The sequence below is a fragment of the Hyaena hyaena genome, unplaced genomic scaffold, assembly GCF_003009895.1.
Source record: "Hyaena hyaena isolate Hyena2069 unplaced genomic scaffold, ASM300989v1 scaffold_140, whole genome shotgun sequence".
Taxonomy (NCBI): domain Eukaryota; kingdom Metazoa; phylum Chordata; class Mammalia; order Carnivora; family Hyaenidae; genus Hyaena; species Hyaena hyaena.
Genome location: NW_024080772.1, coordinates 1,146,118 through 1,167,825, shown reverse-complemented (window position 1 = coordinate 1,167,825; position 21,708 = coordinate 1,146,118). Strand labels below are relative to the sequence as shown.

At 40.4% G+C, this 21,708-nt stretch overlaps 1 protein-coding gene across 1 annotated transcript in view; it reads right to left on the bottom strand.

Annotated features, from left to right (window-relative positions):
- PLB1 (phospholipase B1) overlaps positions 1–19,848 on the bottom strand; it is a 125,298-nt gene extending 105,450 nt beyond the window's left edge. The window contains 1 exon segment of the mRNA XM_039238444.1: positions 19,723–19,848. Within this exon segment, the coding sequence (XP_039094375.1) occupies positions 19,723–19,777 (55 nt within the window). The 5' untranslated portion in view covers positions 19,778–19,848.
- Between the last annotated feature and the right edge of the window lie 1,860 nt (positions 19,849–21,708).

Genomic DNA, 21,708 nt, shown 5'->3' with positions numbered 1-21,708 from the left:
GCTCCAGGCTCTGAGCTGGCAGTCAGCACAGAGCCCGACGCGGGGCTCAAACCCACGAACCGTGAGATCATGACCTAAGCAAAAGTCGGACGCTTAACCGACTAAGCCACCCAGGCGCCCCACTTATATGCAGCTTCTATCCATTAGACTTACATGAAATAATTCATTAATCCTCATGACAACCCTCAGAGATAAATGCTATTATCCCCACTTTATAGATAAGAAACAGCTTCAGAAAGATTAAGTGACATTTTAAAGGTGACATGGTTAGCAAGTGGTGATCGCAGGGTTTGAAAATGGTCAGTCTGGCTCTGTGGGCTGTGCTCATAGCCAGCAAGCTAAGTGTAAGTCACAACCTAAGATCTAGAGCAGGCGTCGGCAAACATGCTCTGCAAAGAGCCAGATAGTCAATATTTTGGGTTTTGTGGACCATACAGTCTCAGTCACTACTCGGTTCTGCTGTTGTAGTGTGAAAAACGTCATAGGCAGCATTTAAACAGATCAACTTCTCAGAGACTGAAATTTGAATTTCATATCATTTTCATGTGTCATGAAACACTCTTCTATTTTTCCCAACCATTTAAACCTTTAAAAACCTTTGTGGATATCAATGAATTGATTTTAAGGTTTATATGAAAAGGCAGAAGACCCAGAATAGCCAACAGAATATCAAAGAAGAAAAAAGTCAGAGGCCTGACACTATCTAACCTCAAGACCTACTGTAAAGCTACAATGTAGTATTGGCAGAAAAACAGACAAATCAATCCATGGGGCGGAGTAGAGAGCCCAGAAATAAACCCATTTAAGTAAAGCCAACTGATCTTTGACAAAGAAGCAAAGGCAATAACAATGAAGATAGTTTCTTCAACAACTGTGCTGGAAGAAGTAGATATCTACATGAAAAAAACAGAATGGAAAAATGTAAAATCTATTCTTAGCCCCCAGGTCATACAAAAACAAGAATAAGGCTGGATTTGGCCCATTGGCCATTATTTGCCAACCAATGCTTGATCTATTCTGCTACTATAAAGAAATTATCAAGGAAAAACAGGAAAATGACATCTCTGGTGATCGGCCATAGCCGTTAGCCCCAGGAAGCCCAGATGGGAGCCTGGGACCTACCTCTAGATTGTCAGGTTGGCTGCTGAAGGTCTTCACTGGGCTTTCCAGGACCTCACAGGTAAAGAGGCATTGGTGCTGGAAGCCAGCGCTCCCCTCATCTCTAAGAAATGTCCTGTTCAGCACATATCCTAGTCTTCCAGGCCCTAAACCTGAGAAATAAACAAATCTCTCCTCAAAGCAAACCTCTGGTCCCCTGCTATAAAAAGTAGTTTCCTTAAAAAGATTTTTATGACTGTTAATACACTCAGCTCTCTATAATTTCTAAAAAATTTTAAATCAAATAATATACACATAATATTGAGTCCAGTGCCTGCACAAGGTATATATTGAAATATGTTCCTTTTGAGGAAAGGTGCTATCTGTTATCAAAATAATCCAGAGAAAAAGATGTCATTATTAGCATAATTTTGTAGCAGCAGAAGTTAACATTTTTCCTTCAAGAAGTAGGGATTGGGTTGAGAGTCTCCATCTGCTGACTCTAGATCTGAAAGGTTTTAAAGAGGCTCAGTGGAGCATGTTTTTGAGGACAACAGATGGATCCCTAAAGCTCTTCCTGCAACCACTATGGAATCTTCTGGGCCTTAATTTTTCCCTCTGCAGACATCTTATTGTGCATTTTCACATTCTGTGTGTGTGCACACACATGTGTAAATGCCTGTCCACTGAGAGTCAAAAAGGCAACAAGAACTGGCGGGGTCAATAGCCAGAGAGAAGGTGAGTGAAGAGTGTGGGCCCGATATTTGGTGCTGGTGTTACCCTAGAAACATTTGCCAAATCTTGGACAAGAGATGTCAGCAGGTAAGAGGCTTTCATGCCACACAGAGCTTCAGGCAGTTGCATGGAGCTGGAGAAAACACTAGAGTTTAAAGTGCATCAAGGAGGGGGTGCCTGGTAAACATCCTGGGTGTCAGTTGGCGCTTCAAAGAGCTAGACCTTTGAAGTAGGGATAAACTTGAAACAGACCATCCTCCAAAAAGACAGAAGTCCACTTTGAGTCATTTTTATTCCAGATTAGATTAAGATAATATGTCTCTACTTGTCTGCGTTTATGAAGGAAGATAGCACCATCTACAACATGATATTATATTTCTAATGCCTGGCTTCCAATAAATAAAATTTAAAAATTAATAATTAAAATTAATAATTCCAACTAAAAAATTACCAGGAAACACCACCAAATAAACAGAAAGAGAGAGAGAGAGAGACAGAGACCGAAAGAGGGAGGGAGAGAGAGAGAGAGAGAGACAGACAGACAAAAGACAGTGTAAAGTAGTGAACTAATAAATGGGTAACATCTACAGCTCTGTTAGCCTAATGTTTTATTCCCAGTTAGGGTGAGAGGTGAACCAATCAGATTTTTAATGTTGCAATTCAGGAAATGAGAAAGGCTGAAATATGCTCTTTCCTTACTCCTGGCTGACTGGAAATCTACCTATGTGCTAGGAAGACCTGAAAGAGCCCTTAAGTGAAGAGAAGCTTGAGAATTGATTGAAACTTTGTGTCCTTCCCCAACCTACAAGGCATTTGAGCATGATCTCTGTCTGGGTTGCTGACTGATCACTAAACTGTTTAGATCCAGGGATAACTCCTAGAATGCCAGGTTAAAAAGATAAAAATAAGAAATAAAAACTGATCAAAGACATCAATGACTATATGCCATGAGGAAGACCAATCCCACAGTTTAAGCCTAGGCAAGTTACTACAAAGCCAACCACCCTCAGAAAAATCAAATGAATCCAGAATTGCTAGATTTTTATCAAACATGTCCAGTTTATAACCAAAAATTACTACACATGCCATGAAACTGAAAAAGGAGTCTTGTGCTCTGGAAAAAATAACAACAACAATAACAATCGATGGAAATTAGTTCTGAGTAGCTCCAGATGTTGGATTTTGCAGACAAAGTCTTCAAAGCAGCTATTATATATATGCTCAAGTAATTTAAAGAAATAGACTAAAGATTCAACAAATAGAAGTTATTAAAAAAAAAAAAAAAAGAAATCCAGAGTTGAAAAAATACAATACCGATGATTTACTAGATTGGCTCGACAACAGACATGAGATGGTAGGAAAAAGAATTTGTAAACTTAAGACAGATTGTTAGATCAATAGAAGGTATATTTCTGAAAAATACAGAAGAAAAAAAGATTGAAGAAAAATAAACAGAGCCTCAGATACCTGTGGCTAGTGCCAAGCACACAAACATACAGGTACTGAGTCCTGGAAGACACAGAGAAAGAGGCAGAAAAGGATTTGAAGAGATGGCTTTCCACATATCAAGACATATATTGAGCCACAGATCAAAGAAATTGGAGGGGGGGTAGCTTTAGGTTGGAAAAACACAAAGAATTTTTACCTAGATACTTTAACTGTAATAACTGCTGTGTCTACATGTAGTTCTAAAGCCAAGGAAAAAATTTCAAGAATAGCAGAAGAAAAACACAGGAAACCAACATTACGATTAACAGTCAACATCTCAAAAACTATAGAGGCCCAAAGACAGTGGAATGACACATTCCAAATGCTACGAGGAAAATGATGCCAGGTAGAAGCATGGTAATATAAGAAGGAATGAAGTGCAGTAAGCATGAATAAATCCAAAATAATATTGATTGCATAAAACAGAAGCCAGTAAACTGTGGCTCATAGGTCAAATCTGCCCATAGCTTATTTTTATATGGACCTCTAGATAAGAATGGTTTTTACGTTTTTAAAGGTTAAAAACAAAAAAGACGATGTGATAGAGACCATACGTGAGCCACAAAAGCTAAAACATTAATCATTTGGCCATTTATAGAAAAAATTCGCCACCCCTAAGAGAAACAATAAAAATAATGGAGTGTGGAGTTTAAAATACATGTAACATATTGCTGTGTGGGCAGATTCAGACAGAGTAAATGGAGTTATGCTGATAAGATTTTTCCTTTAGGAAGTGATGAAAATAATCGTTTAATTAGATTTTAATAAGTCGAGGATGCAGGTTATAATTATAAATGTCAAAATAACAACAAAAACATGTGTAATCAGTAGGCTCATGTTCAGCAGGGGAGGGTGGTGGAACTGAAGCAATAAATTTGTTTTAATTTTTTAATGTTTTTTATTTCTGAGAGAGAGAGAGAGAAAGCATGAGCAGGGGAGGGTCAGAGAGAGAGAGAGAGGGAGACACAGAATCTAAAGCAGGCTCCAGGCTCTGAGCTAGCTGTCAGCACAGAGCCCCATGCGGGGCTCGAACCCACAAACCACGAGATCATGACCTGAGCTGAAGTCAGACGCTTAACCGACTGAGCCACCCAGGCTCCCCACAATAAAAATATTTAATCCAAAGTAGGCAAGAAAGGAGAAAAACATCAGAAAACAGGGTTATCTGACCATTCATGTTTCAGTGTGTCTCGTTTAAACACACTTGGGAAGACCAAAGAAGAAAAGCTAAGGGGCGTGTAAGAGACCCTCCTACAAGGCCTGGACTTGTTCCATAACCTTTGTTCCCCAAACCAGGAGTTGAAAAGGTACAGTAAATGGTAGTTGTAATTATTATAATTTCAGTATCAGAGAGATGGTTAGCACAGATCATTTTTTAGACCCTTCCAATCTCAAGATTCTGTGATTTCCTCATACAACTACAGAGTTCATATTTTGGGTTTTTTTTTAAATGTTTGTTTTTGAGAGAGTGTGAGCAGGGAAGAGGCAGAGAATCTGAAGTGGGCTCCATACAGACAGCGGTGACAACAGTGAGCCTGATGTGGAACTTGAAGTCACAACTGCAAGATCATGACTTCAGCCAAAGTCGGATGCTCAAGCAATGGAGCCACCTGAGAACCCCCAGAGTTCATGTTTCTAACTTGATGATCTGAATTGTCCATGGTAACTGCTTGGAGTAACTCTATCTGGGATCTAAACATTAAGTGCTCAGAATGGAAGAAACTTAGGACCCCTTGGTGCTGTCCCCACTGACTCCCAGAGTGACGTGACCCTCACTCCAGTTCTCTGCTTCCCACCAGGTAGATGAAAAAAAAAATTCCTGCCTCTTCCCATAGAACCCCAAGTTTTTGTAGAAGAAATTATCAAAGGACTTGTGGCATGATTGAACTTCATGAATTTTTATCTTTTGGAAGATTGTTTTAGCCTCAAGCTCACAGGTCTATAAAGGGCTTTGAGCTCCCTGAAACTCCCAACTCAATAAGGTCAGTAAGGGAAAAAAACATGTACTTTTCCACCCTGATGGGAATGAAAGAGGAAGACATCTGTGCACACTCAGAGAAACCGGTCCGGCTGAGATCAGTCATCCAAGTGGGAAGAGCCATGACCACTGGGGTCCTGGAACTAACAAAGGGCCTTAGAGCATCAGGCTTGATGAGGTGAAGTCACACACAAGTGTCCTTAGGGAAGCACCTTCTGTAGCAAAGGTCCTCAACCCATCACCTGCTGCCTAGCCCCCCAAGACAGAGGCACAGATTTGGCTGGTCTGGGGTGGGGCCTGGGTATGCTAGGCACCAGTTTTTAAAAGCCCTTTGAGTGATGCACCTGTGAGGTTAAGAGCCCCAACTCCTTAGGGAAACCCAGAGTATGTTAGCCCAACAGCAGGCCAGGGGAAAGGAAGGGAATTTCAAAAGCAAAATTAAAAGAGCTCATGTTCTCTTAATTTATAGATTTCTTTTATGTTTTTCCACTCATATGGTGTCTGGAGCACAATTTTCCACCCCTATCCCTGCCTTGAAGAAAGACCGCTATTTTGTGACCTTCATCAAGAATTAAGGTCTCTGAACCTTGACATCCTCATCTATCAAATGGGGATACAACTGGCTTCCTGGCCTTCTTCTTGAGGTTGTTTCAAGGATCAAAGGGCGGGAAACTGCTGAGTGAACAGAACAAAGCTGTACACATGCTAGGAGTGGCTTGTCTCCCTGGATAAAAGGAAGGCCCTTGCCTTGGGCAGAGGGGGATGACTTTTAAGGCCAACACATGTGCAATTAAGGCCACTCTTCAGTGTACATTAAATTCTCAGGCTCTTTGAAAAGTGTAATGTCCTCACAGCAACCCTAAAGGGTAAGTAAGTGGCAGGATTTGTGACCCTGTTAACATTTTTACAGGCTCAGAGAGGCTAGGTGACTTCTGCCAGCTCACACAGACCACACCAGCAAGGGCAGAGGCAGACTTCAGGCCAGCACTGCCATCTACCAAGCAGTGAGCTGTCCTGGTGACCTGGGAAGGGGAGGGTTCAATTCAGCCAGTATGTGTCCTGTGTACTATAGGGGCTGTAAGCAGGTCTACTGGGCTTTATTGGTCACCGCATGCAGCACCTCATCCCCATTCACACCCAAGGGACTGCAGAATTCTGCTGTTGACCTGTGAGCAGGCACCACACGAGTGCATGTGGGAGTGGAGTCAAAAACCACAAGTCATGCTTGGCTGCTGCCCCAACACAGGACTGCCTGTGCTCCGAGGGTCACAGGATGTCAGCATCTCTCCCTCAATGTGGTGCTTTGGTGGTCACATGTCATAGTCAGTAGAAGAAGACAGTGAGGACCAGAGAATCTCTCTAGGGTAGCTAGACTAACCTCTGAACATTTGTCTTAGAATTCTAGAACGGTGGGGCACCTGGGTGATAAAGCATCTGACTTTGGCTCAGGTCATGACCTCATGGTTTGTAGGTTTGAGCCCCGCGTCAGGCTGTGTGCTGACAGCTCAGAACTTGGACCCTGCTTCAGAGTCTGTGTCCCCCCTCTCTGCACCTCCCCCACTTGCGCTGTGTCTCTCTCTCAAAAATAAACAAACATTAAAACAAATTAAAAAGAAAAGAATTCTAGAATGGCCAAAGTAGGCAGATCTTTGATATCATCTAGTTTAATGTCTTAGGAAACTAAAACCCAGAGAGGTTAGCAAATTTGCCAAAGACCACTCAGCAAGTTACTGAACAGGGTGTGGAATTTGATTCTCCTTAACATAGTCTGATATGCTTTCCTTCGGACCAAAGTCTTTTTAAAAGAATGTTCTTAAAAGGCTTATTGTGTGTGTTGCTCTATAGCCTGAGTTCCAGCATATGGAAGTTTGTTCTTTTGTCATATCTAGAAGACGAGTTTTTTTTTTTTTTAAAGCTGTCCTAACTCATCAATCTCAATTTATCATCAGGCATGCCAAAGAAAATAGGATCAAGATGGTCACAACCTTTGGGTAGACACATCTTCTAGTCTGATGATTGGACAAGAGACATTAGAGATGGGACTTCCCAAACCAACATTCTCTAAATACTCGGTTTCTTGTGCTGATGACCACAAGGAGACACCACCACCCATTACAGATTCCACCCCAGACACAGACCAATGGACCCTCCTGTCTTCATCTCCTGACGCCCACCCAGTATCCAACATCATACACCCTGTGTCCAGAGAGACGGAAGAAGTTTTTAGCGAGCAGTTCAAACAGGAGAGAGTATATCCACAGTTGACTTAAGGTTTTGCCCTTTGCTCATTATATAACCTCAGACAAGGAAAGCTTTGCTTGTAAATTATGTTTTCCTCAGCTTCCTCATGGGAACAATTGAAGTAGGCCCAGAGCCAGGAAGATCAACCTGAAGAGAGTGCCATGGTGAAGGTGAACCAGTAGTACCTCAGCAGCAGCCGGCCAGAGCCCTGACTCCTCCCATGCTAATATCCTCCGTGATCATTCCCAGCTCCAGTCAGAAATTTAATGGGGACCCTCAAAGGTGGATGGCGGTGGTAGCAATTATTAGTGAGCTCCAGCAGGAGGGGAATCTCAGGGAGCTGTGGGGGGCCTCATGGTCCACTCTCCCCCACAATCAGGAAGGTCTCTTCCCAGAGACATTGGGAAGCTCTGGTGTAAAGAAGAGGGCATGGCTTGAGGACCACTGTTCCATTGAATTTCAAGAACACAAAAGGTTGCCTAAGGCAAGAGAAAAGCATTTGGCCTTCCTAGAACCAAGCAAACTCCCTCTCGAGCTTCTTTCTAGGAGCTAGGCACACAAATTCACCAGTGTGCTGCCTCTTTCCGTACACGACCTTTTAGGTCTGAAGCTGGTAGATTCATCTTGCCCAAAATACCACTTGGATTAGGCCACTCCCCTGCTGAAGAATCTGTAATAGCTCCCTACTTCCCATGATAGCAAATCCAAATTCTAGGCTTGCTGTGTGATCTTGGGCAGGTCACTTAACCTGACCTGCCGAAGGGTTCAGTTTTTGCTAATGTAAAAAATACAATACAATAAAAAAGGGGGAATAGTCCTTTTAGAAGTCTCTTTAAGTCAAAAGATACTATGATAATCTCTATTGTTCTGGTCTTGGGATTTCAAAATCCTCCCCCAACAGTAACCCTGCCCTCCGCTCAGTGGGCCTGCTTCCTGATCCCTGCACTAGGAACCTCGACTTCCTCTCTGAATGTGCTGCTCCCCCACTTGCATGCCCTCCCTGCTCCTGTGTTTATCTTGATCCCACACAGCCTTCAGAGCTCCACCGAGTTTCCCTCCCACGTGAAACTTCTCCAGCCCACGTTCACCTCTCAGTTCTCTGAAGCCTGTTGCTTTTATTACAGCTACTTCACCTATTTTGGTACTTAATTCTTCTCCACTGATTTTATGCAAATAAGCTCTCTCTCTCTCTCTCTCCTGAAGGTTCCTTCTTTTGGTTTATTATCTACCATCCAGGCTCAGCTCAACTCGGATTCTTAGAAAAGCACTCAGGCAGTTAACTGACAGTAGCAAAAATGCAACTTGATGAAAAGGATGATTGACAATAAAATCCTAAAAATCTACAAGGTACAGATGACATCCCAGGAAAGTATGGCTCCTGAGCCCCCCTGGAGAGAACACCTTACCTGGGCATGTTGCTCACAGCCGGAATTTGGAGGCAAGTGAGTTGGAGCAGGGGGGAGATGGAGATTGAATCATCTGATGTCGAAGAGAGACTGATACCCAGAGCCTGAAAGATGGCTCGACCACCAACTGGGTATGTGACTCGAGCAAGTCCCCACCCCTCTCTCATCAATAGCTAGAAGAACCCAGACTACCAGAAGCATTCCAGGGTTGCTCTATACTCTTATTTGGAAAGAGCATTTCTAGAAAGCTTGGCTGGCAACCTCCAGGAACGACTCTAGGTCCCTGTAAAACAAACATTGACTGGCTTTATTTGTTCTAATGAGAAAAGAGTTATTCCATTCCTCACACACTCCTACCTTTGGCTTACCAGTGACAGGCTTGGCCTGGGTACATTACCAAGGTGAGGGGTTTTCATTTCATAGCCTGACAGTCTCCCAGGGAACTGCTGACCCATTCAAGGAAAATGAAGCTCTAGTAAAAGTTGCACTTTATTAGGTACAACGGTTTCTTGCCAACTCGCTTTTGCCAATTACAAAAACATCATTCAGATAATGATGTTTCAGTTTTATACACCCAACCTTTCAGAATAGGAACCTATTCTATGTGTGTTGTAATAAGGGGTGGTGACAGAAAGCCCTGACTCAGGACTCAGTCTCAGGACTGAACTCTGGCTCCTGTACTTATAGCTAGATGACCTTGGAGAAGTTATTTAATTTCTGAGTCTCAGTTTTCTCATCTGTAAAATGAGGATAATAGTATATCCCTCTTTTTTTTTAAAGTTTTAATTTATTTTGAGAGAAAGAACAAGTGGGGGAGGGGCAGAAAGAGAGGTAGAGAAGAGAGGATCCTAAGCAGGTTCTATACTGTCAGCACAGAGCTTGATGTGGGGCTCAAACTCACAAACTGCAAGATCATGACCTAAGCTGAAACCAAGAGTCAGATGCTTAACCGACCAAGCCAGCCAGGCATTTAACAGTACATCCCTCTGAAAGGGAAGCTGTTACATATATACAGTGGTTAGTGTGGGGCTTGGCTGGGTGTTCTAGAGAACCTCACACTGTAAGTTTAGGTTGTAGTGATCCTCAAAGGGTAATGTCCTCAGTGCTCAACAGAATGACATTTATAGTCTTTGAAGACAAGCATCTTCATCCTAGGCCCCAAAGAGTCTACAAATAACTCTTGGAGGAGTCTGAGCAGCACACAATAAAATATAAGCAAAGAGGGAAACAAAGTATCCAGAGGAAGAATCAGCAGAAAAAAAATACAGTAGAAACAGATCCAAGACTTCGGAAAAGAAAATTTGAGGATATTCATGGGAACACAAAATTATTTTGAAAAGTAACATTGTAAATTTGGTACAGAAATACATGTAAATTATGTTTGAAAAATATTTTCAAAATCTGTAATGATCAGGTCTAATAAATTAGACACAACTGAAAGTATGAATAAATGAGGACATGTGTCATAATAAATTACTTAGAATGCAGCATAAAAAAACAAAAAGATGGTACAGTTGGAAGAGAGGCTAAGGGACATGGTATAGAAAGAAAACCAAACATACATTTAATTGGCACTATGACAGGAAAAGACAGAAATAATGGAGTAGAAGCAATATTTCAAGAGATAGTATCTGAGAATTTTCAAAATGTATGGAAGATATCAAGCCATAGATTCAAGAAAGACTATAAATGTCAAGTGAGATTAATTCACAGAAATTAATGAAATAGGAAACAAACATACACTTTAGACTGTGGTGTTTTTCCAAAGATGACCATGACATTTCCTCCCATCCTGCAGGCCCCTTTGCAATGTGACTTTTGCCACTCCTCTCCACTAGAGGTGAAGTCTATTTTCTTCCTACTGTATCTAGGCTGGCCCTGAAGTTTGCATTGACCAATAGAAGCAGAAGAAAGGACTCTTGGGCCTAGGCATTAAGAGGCCTTGTGAGTTCTATTTTTGCTCATTTAGGGCCCTGAGTCATCAGGTACTTTTGTACCCAACCCAGCTGTCTTTATAGAAAGACCATGTAGAGGAGGGCCAAGACACCCCAGTACCAAGTGAACAGACATGTTATTTTAGATCTACCGTGTCAGTCTCACACAATACCATGTGGAACAGGGACAAAATGTCCCAGCTGAGGTCTTCCCAAATTGCAGATCCACTGGATTGTGAGTAAATAAAATGGTTGCCATTTGTCAATATGATTTACGGTAATGTGCTCACTATGACACAGAAAAATCAATAAAGCCAAAAAGTTAGGTCTTTGAAAAAACTAATAAACGTGGACAAACCTCTGACAAAATGAATCACAGAAAAAGGATGAGGTCACAACCAGTAGTGGAAACAAAAAGGGGCATAAATACAGAAGCTACTGATATCAAAGAGATAGCGATAGAAATTCTCCATAAATGTATGCAAAAAAACCTTGAAAATGTACTTGAAATGAACACATTCCTAGAGAAACAGAACTTTCCAAAACATGCTTATAAGAAATAAAAATATGAACAATTGTATAACCATTTAAAAAACTGAGTCAGGGAATGGAAGATGTTTGCTAAGGACATACCAGATAAAAGGTTAGTATCTAAAATCTATAAAGAACTCAACACCCAAAAAAACAAATAATCCAGTGAAGAAATGTGCAGAAGACATGAAAAGACACTTTTCCACAGAAGACATCCAGATGGCCAACGGACACATGAAAAGATGCTCAGCATCACTCATCATCAGGGAAATACAAATCAAAACCACACTGAGATACCACCTCACACAGGTCAGTGTAGCTAAAATTAACAACTCAGGAAACAACAAATGCTGGCAAGTGTATGGAGAAATGGGAACCCTCTTACACTGTTGGTGGGAATGCAAACAGGTGCAACCTCTCTGGAAAACAGTGTGGAGTTTCCTCAAAAAATTAAAAATAGAATTATCCTATGACACAGCAATAGCACTACTAGGAGTTTATCCAAAGGATACAGGAGTGCTGATACATAGGGGCACATGTACCCCAATGTTTATAGCAGCGCTATTAACGATAGCCAAATTATGGAAAGAACCCAAATGTGGCTGGTCTGATGAATGGATAAAAAATATGCATGTATGTGTATGTATGTGTGTACACATGTAGTATATATGTATACACATACATACACACAAGGGGATACTACTCAGCAATTAGAACAAATGAATCTTGCCATTTGCAACAATGTGGATGGAATGGAGGGTATTATGCTAAGTGAAATAAGTCAGAGAAAGACAGATATCTTGGGTTTCCACTTACATGTGGAATTTGAGAAACATAACAGAAGACCATGGAGGAAGGGAAGGGGAAGAAATAGTTTCAAACAGAGAGGGAGGCAAACTATAAGAGACTCTTCAATACAGAGGACAAACTGAGGGTTGATGGCAGGGTTAGGGAGAGGAAAATGGATGATGGGCATGGAGGAGGGCACTTGTTGGGATGAGCACTGGGTGTTGTAGGTCAGTGATGAGTCATGGGAATCTACTTCTGAAGCCAAGAGCACACTACATACACTGTATGTTAGCTAATCTGACATACAAAAATAGCATACAAAAAAAAATAAAAAAAACTGAGTCAGTAGTCAAAATCTAGCAAAATATAATATTCTGGGCTATCAGTGAGTTCTACCAGTAAAGGAAAATATTCCATTCATATTATATACATGTCTTTTTTTTTTTTTTTTTAAGTAAACTCTACCCCCCAACATGGGGCTTGAACTCACGGCCTCAAGATCAAGAGTTGCATGCTCTACCAACTGAGCCAGCCAAGCACAATGAATTCCATTCATTTTAAAAACTACTCAAGACACAAAAATAGAAACACTCCCAAATACATTTTAGGAGAATGTAGAACACTGGTATCAAAATCCAACAAGGGCACTGAGAGAAACGAAAATTACAGTTCAATTTTATTTGTGAACACGTAAGAAAAAAAATTCTACACAAATGTTAAACTAAATCCAGCAGTAAAGTCGACCCTTGAACAACTGGAGTTTAGAGCACTGACCCTCCACACAGACAGAATCCATGTATAACTTTTGATTTCCCCCACAATTTACTAATTGCCCATTGTTGACCAGAAGCCTTACCAGTAACATAGTCAATTAACACATACTTTGTTTTTTATATGTATTATATACTTATTCTTATAACAAAGCAAGCTAGAGAAAAGAAAATGTTAAGAGAAAATATATTTATAGTACTGTTCTGTGTTTATTCATACAATAAGTTTACATCAGATGTTTACAAGATGAATTCTCTGTCAGTACTTACATCAATGTTGTCTTATAGGATACAAAATACTCTAGATGGGATATGTTTTATGAATGCCAGATGTCAAGAATGAAAAGATAATGTATGTGTAAATTTTGATAATTTTTAACTTTTCATAATAGATTTGTGTGCATTTTAATGGTAGTAAATGATAAAATAGACACGTATTTACATAGAATTAATGCATTCATGACATTCCTAACTTTTTCTTAATGTTTTGATATTTCCAGGCTATGATGTTTATGAGTTTTTTCAAGTGGTCACAAATCTCGAAAAAAGTTTTCAAAAGTTTATTGAAAGAGATTGCATCTAAGTGGAACCACATGGTTCAAACCCATGTTTTCTAGGGTCAGTAGTATATAAAGACAAAATCTACCATGACCAACTCGATTTTATTCCAGAAATGCATAGATAGCCTAATATTAGCAAATCTATTAATTCAAAATAATAAAACTATGGGGAACAATACAATTATTTCCATAAAAAGACATTCAACAAACTTTAACTTTCATTCCTGATAAAAATAAAAACACTCAGGAAAATAGAAATTTATGGATACTTCTTTAATACATACACATACACACACATATGGATGTGTGGGTGTGTTTGCATGTATTTATGCATGTATGTATAATTCCCAAAGGCCGTCATCCAACTGAATAGGGAAAAATTTACCTCCTACTAAGATCAGGAACAAGGTGAGAATCGCCATTATCCCTACTGCTATTTAATATTATATTGGAATATTAGCCAATGTAATCAGGAAAAAATAAATACAGGCAGAAGAATTAGAAAAAAGAAGCTATCTCTTATCTGTTGATGATATGGGTGTATAATTGCTCTAGAGAATTAATGATAAAACTAATTCAAAAGGCATCATAGTGTAGCAAGATAGAAAGTATAAAATTAACATACAAAATGTAAAAGCCTTTGTATATATCAATATAGGAGCTGGCCCAGTTGCAATTATAGTGGAAGAGAATAAAAAACATTTATAATAATTATAAAAGATTAAGTACTTCTGAATAAGCCTAGTTTCATTTTACTAATTTAAGTCAATTTCAGTAAAAATACTAATGGATTTTTTTTTCCTAAAGCTAGACGAATTGATTTTAAAGTTCATTTGGGAAAATAAACATGCAAAAATAGCTATTAAAAACCCTGAAGTGGGGCGCCTGGGTGGCTTAGTCGGCTAGGCGTCCAACTTTCGCTTAGGTCATGATCTCGCGGTTCGTGGGTTCGAGCCCCGCGTCGGGCTCTGTGCTGACTGCCAGCTCAGAGCCTGGAGNGTGGGTTCGAGCCCCGCGTCGGGCTCTGTGCTGACTGCCAGCTCAGAGCCTGGAGCCTGTTTCGGTCTGTGACTCTCTCTCTCTCTGACCCTCCCCGGCTCATGCTGTCTCTCTCTCTCTCTCCTAGAAATAAAAAAAAAAAAACAAAAAAAAACAAAAAAAAAAAAACATTTAAAAAAAAAACCCTGAAGAAAAGAGCAGTGAAGGCAGGCCATTACAAAATGGCCACAAATTCCTCTCTGTGGATACCGGTCACTTTGCTATGTAACTTTGCTGCTCCTTCTGGCAAGAGAAGTCTATTTCTCTACCACTTAAACCTGGGGTTGTCCATATAAATTGCTTCAGCCGATGGGATGTTATCAAACATTTAGCAAGCAGAGACTTGAAAAGTGCTAGCATATTGGGACTTAACCTTTTTCATTGCTTTTTTGGAACCTGAGACCACATGGTCTTTAAAAATAAGAAAAGATACTCAACTTCCTTTGTAATCAGAAAAATTAAAATAAATGTTATTCCTCACCTGTTACCTTTGCAAAAATTCTAAAGCTTGACTATACAGGATATTGTTAAGCTATGGAGAAGAAGACATTATATATATATATATATATATTAGGAGACTTGAATATATATGGTATTAGTGGAATTGTCTACAGTTAGAAAAAAATGAAAAAGATCTGAATAGATATAGTATAATTTCAGGATATATTAAGTGAAGAAAATTAAATTACACAAAGAAAGTGTACAGCAGGTTATCATTTTGCAAGAAGGAAGAAAAAATAAAGTAGGTTTGCAAAAAGAAATATAGAAAAGATGAAAATAATGAAATTGGTTACCTACAGGAATAGGTAGGAAGGAAGGGCTAGAGGAGATGGGACTTCTCGGAGTGTATTTTTTCTCATAGTTCTTCTGACTTCTGAATCATGTTAATGTTTTATATATTCAAGAAAATAAAGTAAAATCAACAAGAATGAGAGAAACCCTATAACCGAATACAAAGACAAACTTAATTATATGTCCAATAGATAACCATACAGTGAGAACAAAAGAAACAATTAATCCCAGTGATTCTGAACAAAGTATCTTGATTATATACCTTGAGTGTGATATATTTGAAGGATGAAAGAATGGCAAGAAATCATTGTTATTGGTACTATGTTCATTGGTGCTATTATTAGAGTAGCTCCAATGTTATGTTGTATCACAGGACTCAGTAAACAAAAAGATTTATTGGTGTTTTTGTAACCTTGGTTTGCACTGTGGAAGATGGACAAAACCAATCTGAAATGGAGGAAAGAGATGAAAGGCTAACTCGATAATCTGTATACATTTATTTTTTAAAAGGGAAACTGTACTTCCTAGCTCTGTCCACTGAGTGAGCTTAGACATAATGGTACTCCAGCAGCAATGAACACCCCTAGCACCTAATCTTGGTTTCTAAATAAAATCCCCCACCAAATGGAACCTTGAAGAAATGGCTAATTGCATGGCCAAGGTTGGAAACATACAGGAGAAGTTGGAATAGCTTGTTCCATAAAATTAAAAGATGCTTAAAAATGGATAGGGACACAGGAGACAATGTGAAGGGGTCTCGCTGGCCAAATCCATCATTTCTTGAGCATCAGAATGAATAGCAATCTGAATGGATTATAACACCTTGATTAATTAAAGAATCCATAGGGACACCTGGATGGCTCAGTTGGTTAAGCATCAGACTTCCACTCGGGTCATGATCTCATGGTCTGTGGGCTCAAGCCCCACATCAGGCTCAGTGCTGACAGCTCAGAGCCTGGAGCCTGCTTCAGATTCTGTGTCTCCCTCTCTCTCTACCCTTCCCTTGCTCATGCTCTGTCTCTCTAGGTCTCAAAAATAAACTATTAAAAAAAATTTTTAAAAGATAAAACAATAAGAATGGGATAGAGAAGAAAGTCTCTTATTTTTTTTTTTAAATGGGGAAATGCCAACTAATAATATTAAAAGGAATGAGAGACATTTTAAAACCACCATTTTACAGTCACCCTGGTAATAATCAATTTAGGCAAGAATCATCAGTGGATGGGAAAATATTGGGTAGAAGAATGGTCACATAGTATCACAGATTCTCCTTACAGATAACTTATAAATCACATGGGGGAGGCACCTTTACAATGGAGAAATCTGGCAGACACACCTTAATCAAATTACCAGACTTAACACAATCAATTTAGGGAATTTACCAACATCACATGTATCCCCCAATGCAATACATCAAAGACAAAACATGATCTATTTTTTATATCTTCCCAAAGAGTTTAATCTGATTCCAGCAATAAAAAAAAAAAAAAAAATTGAAGTGCATACACACAAAAAGCCAGCCTAAAGTTTTTGATGACACAAAAGAACAAACAAACCAAGAGGCCAAAGAACTATTCTAGATTTTTAAAAAATGGAAAAGGCAGGGTAAGTAAATACAATGTGTAATAAGCAATGACTGAAAAAAATGAAAATAATAAAGTCAATTAATTTAATTCACCACAACAGCAAATTTAATGGAGACAATCATATTATCTTCTCAATAAGTGCAGGAGAAGTATTAGATAAAATCCAATATCCACTCATGATTTTTAAAAAAAATCTTTAGCAAATTAGTAATAAAATAGAACTGGGTAGTTTTATAAAGAGTATCAACAGAAAAACCTATAGCATACACCATACCTACTGAAAAAATGTTAAACACTTTCTTTTTGAACTTGGGAATAAGCATGTCTCCAAACATCACTTCCATGAAAAATTGTAGTGGAGCCAGCACAGAGAAGAAAAGTAAAAGAAAAAAACAGTATTTAGGTTGAAAAGAGAACAAAACAACTGTCATTACTGGCAGGGTCGTGTATTTAGAACATCCAGAAGTATATGCAGATAACTCATAAGAATTTAATTGGATTCAAAATCAGTATACAAAAATCAATTCTGTATACAAATAAACATTTTCAAAATAAACACTTAAAAATCCGTTTGTCAGACAACAAAATGTCATATGCCTAAGAATAAACAAAACATATGCAAGCCCTCACCAGAGAGACTATAAAACTTCAAGAGGCATTAAAAAAGGTCTAAATATATGCTTGTGATTTGGAAATCTCAATATTGTAAAGATATTTGTTATCCTAACTTGATTCATAGAATTCAAAGCAACTTTGATCAAAATCCCAACAGGTTTTTTGAGAGGTAGAAATTGACAGAAAGGAAAATGCACATGGAAGTTCAAAGTCAAGTCATTTTTAAAAAGAAAAAAATATAGAAAGACCCATTTCCTCCAATAATAAAACTTACTATAAAGCTGCAGAAGTAAGGCAATGTGCTGTTGGCACAGGCGTAGACAAATGGATGAATAAAGCTGAGTTCTGAAGCCGATGCAAGCACACCTGAGCCTTTCCCATGTGAACAGAAGAGACTATTCGCAGTAGTGAGGAAACAATGGACTTCTCCATAAATGGTGTGGAGACAACTAGGTATTTACATGAAAAGAAGGGTGTAAAAGTGGGCTCCTCTCTTACACTAGCCACAAAAATCAATCCCAGGTGAATTCAAGACCCAAATGAGAAAACCAAATTTATGCAGTTTCAGAAGGAGATATGGGATAATATCGTGAAGACCTCAAGGTAGGAGGGGAGTTCTTAAATAAGACCCAAAAAGCACAAACCATGAAGGGAAAGATTAAGAACTTTAGTAAAAGGTTAAATATTTATGCTATCTGAAGAGAAACCAGAGTATAATATCAAAATCTCTAGAAATAAAGAGATTGAACACCAAACAGACAACAGCCAGACCACAGATGAAACTGAACTCTAACCAAACACACCGGCAGGAAGCCCAACCACCACCCCTGCAGCCATCGGTCTAGAACAGTGAGGACATGGTCCCCAATTGCAGCTTCCCTACATTTTGTCCCTGGTTCCAACTCAGGACCAACCAGATAAAGCCAAATATATTCCCCAAATGAATCGTGTCTCATTAGCCCGCCTCCAGCTTTCCCATGGCAACAGCATCCAGTCAGAGCACACCTGAGTCCTTCCCCTTTTCACTGTCAAGCTTTCCCACGCCTGCCCGCCTTGGGGTCTCCCCCAAACAAGGTGAAGTTTGCTGCCTTCCCTGCTTCAGCAACCTCGGAGTTGCCTCCATTTGTTCTTGTTTGGGTGGTCTTCATTCATTTCCCCCAAATCCAGAATTTTGCTCATCTAAAGTCTCCATAAAGAAACCAGAAAAACAAGGTTCAGAAAACATTTGCTGTTCCTATCACCCACAAAGAGCAAGAGCACAGCATGTATGAAAAACTCCTCAAATCAATGGGAAAAAAGGAAAAACCTATACAAAAATGAGGAACACACTTGAATAGTCACTTCACAAAGGAGGAATTCATATGGATCAAACATGAAGGAAAAAGCTCCTTTGCCTCATTTAGCAATCAGGAAAATGTGATCACCCTGGGCATTAAGCATAGCAAGCATTATCATCCTCGCCGTGTCTCACGCCCTGAACCCCTGAGTGCCATGCATCCGCCCGCATGTACCCATCAGAGAGGGTAACATATCTGCCCAAGTTAAGCAGCAAGACTGGTGCTTGGACCCCAGCCAGACCTCTGGGGACTAGAAGAAAAGTGCTTTCCCACTCTGAGCCCAGGCCTCTCATATGGAGAGGCCAAAAAATCATCTTTAAGGCTTTCCAAACAAAGAAGAGCCACAGGTCAGGAGAAGAGAGGTAAATGGGATGTGGCGGAGGCACAAGAAATATAAAGCTCTGGCTTGTAACCCACTCATTCCTGAAACCTACCTTCCTCTTTCCTTTTAACAAAAACAAAGCAACGCCCATAATTAGTAGTACTACCATTTTAAGGATGAGAAAAAAATAAATCAAGGTCCAGGGCACTAGAACTTGCCCAAGGCCACACAGCTCAGAGAACTAGGGTCTTCGTGACTCCCTCTACCAATGGCTTTTTTCTGCACCACAGAGCTGTTGCCCATCAGCACTTTTCACCTATCTCCAGACCAGCCTCTTGCCCCACAGCTGTGGGCACTTGATTCTCAGCATTCCAGTCTGCTCGGGTCTAACCTGTGCATTCTGTGCTCATGAAAAAGAGGTATGCCTCTCTCAAGCTCTAAACAATGTAGGATACCAGCAGGCTGACCCACGAGTTGCCTGCTGAGCAAAAGACAGACTTACCTTGTCCCAGAAGCAAGAGTAGCCCCAGGAGGAAGATGCGTGGCTGCAGCCCCATGCCACAGTCCTCCGGGTGCCCCCGCCTTGGATGAATCGTTTGTGCAGGCGGAGGCTGCCACGCTTCTTCCTGCTTTTATGCTCCTCTGTTATCTGGCAGTGCTCCTGTCATAAATTTTACTGTGTTCACCTTTGAAAGGGTGCAGTGACCAGCTGTAAATGATAAATATTAACATTTAGGCAGAAGATCTCTCAAGGTAGATAGGTCAAAGAGGGGTAGCATGTTCTAGACAAAGGCACCAAAAGACCAGGACCACAAAACCCCTTTAATATGGCCTCCCAGAATCATGGGCAACCAAAAACTCACCAGTGTCAGGTGAGGAGCTTGGGATTGGAAATACAGGGCTGGAATCTCAGATTAACCGTACCTGTGAGATCTCGGGTGAGTCCCTTAATGCAGCCTTAGCTTCTCAGCTGTACGCCATGGAAATAAAAGCCATAAATGGAGTCAAAGTACCTAGTAACAACTGTAAACCATAAAGCCCCCTCCAAATATGACATCTCTTAGTGTCTGTCTGAGGAGCACAGCTGGGTTCCCCAGTCTACGTGATCCAGAAAGGTTTTTGACCCCCTTTTCCAAAGCCATGAGTGGCCAGGAGTGTTAGACTGCTGTGCATGCCACACATTGATTGTCTGCAAGCTGAATTGAGAGATACAAGCCAGAGAGGTGAGCCCTTGGAATGCATTTGACAGAATTAGCATTTTGCTTTGGGCAACTGACGTTGAAATGCTGGGCAGGGTCTAAACTGGGCAGACAGAGTTGGAATTTAAAGCCTTGGTGACAAATATCCTTGGGGGTGAAATTTAAGTATTTTCCACAAATATGAAGTAACATTTGCCTTTGGGTAACATGGCCAAATATATTTAAATCATCCTTGCATGTTGGTCACTGTTATGGCAGCAATGCCGAGAGCCAGACTTCTGAGCTCCAGCTAGGGACCTGGAGCTCATTTCTATTGTTCAACCTTGGATCTTCATCTGCTGACATTTTTTTTCTGTATGTTTAAAATCACAGTTATAGATTGGTTGTCTTGAGTATAAAGTGAAGTCTAAGTGGGCAGCCTTTTGTTTCTGGCTCTCTGATATTAAGGTATTGTCTTCCTTTCTCATCTGCTCAAAAATGTGACTTGTGGGTAACCACTGATTTAGCTATGCCAAAGCCTCAGCCTCAGAGCCACACAGAGGTATCAGGTCACATCAGGCGTGGATGGATGCTGCTACACTAAGGCCCAGCTGGCCATAGGCTGGTTCCAGAGCCTGGCAGAGAGCAGCACACACAGAGAAGGAAGAAGAAAATATACCCAAGGAGGGGTATGCAAGGGCCATCTGGGCATAGATGCTCCTGACCATTGGACACTTATTATCTTCACTAACTGGCCACAAGCTCAACAAGAGACCCAAAGCTGTTGTCTCACTACTAAGGGACAGGACTCCCTCCCAGCTCCATGCCACCTACCCCGATGCTTGAACTGAATGAAGTCACAGGTTCCCACTCAACTTGGGCCTGTTGGAGGTAGGGTAGGACGTATCATGCGAAGTGGACAGCAGTAGCTGGGCTTTGTAATCTGTGTATTTCCTTCCACCTCTTAACACTTCTCGGCACGACCACCATGGCCCCACTAGGTGGGCACACACACCGACCTCCAACCTCTTTTACATTTAGAAACATTGAGGAATGAGTTAAAAACGTTTTTAACCTTTATGAGGCATTTTAGTATAGGACAGACTGAATTCCCTCTGAGATATAAGAAATCTTGGAGTCCTGTCAACACACTAAGGAATCCTCATCAGCTGTGAGGCAGTGGGGGAATAACATCTCTTGGACACTCTTGCCAGGCACCATGGGTGCTCTTTGCATGCATTAGTTTAATTAGCACTGATCATCGACTAGCAGCTATGAAAACCAGGGGACCAGTGCTTGTCAAAAGCCAG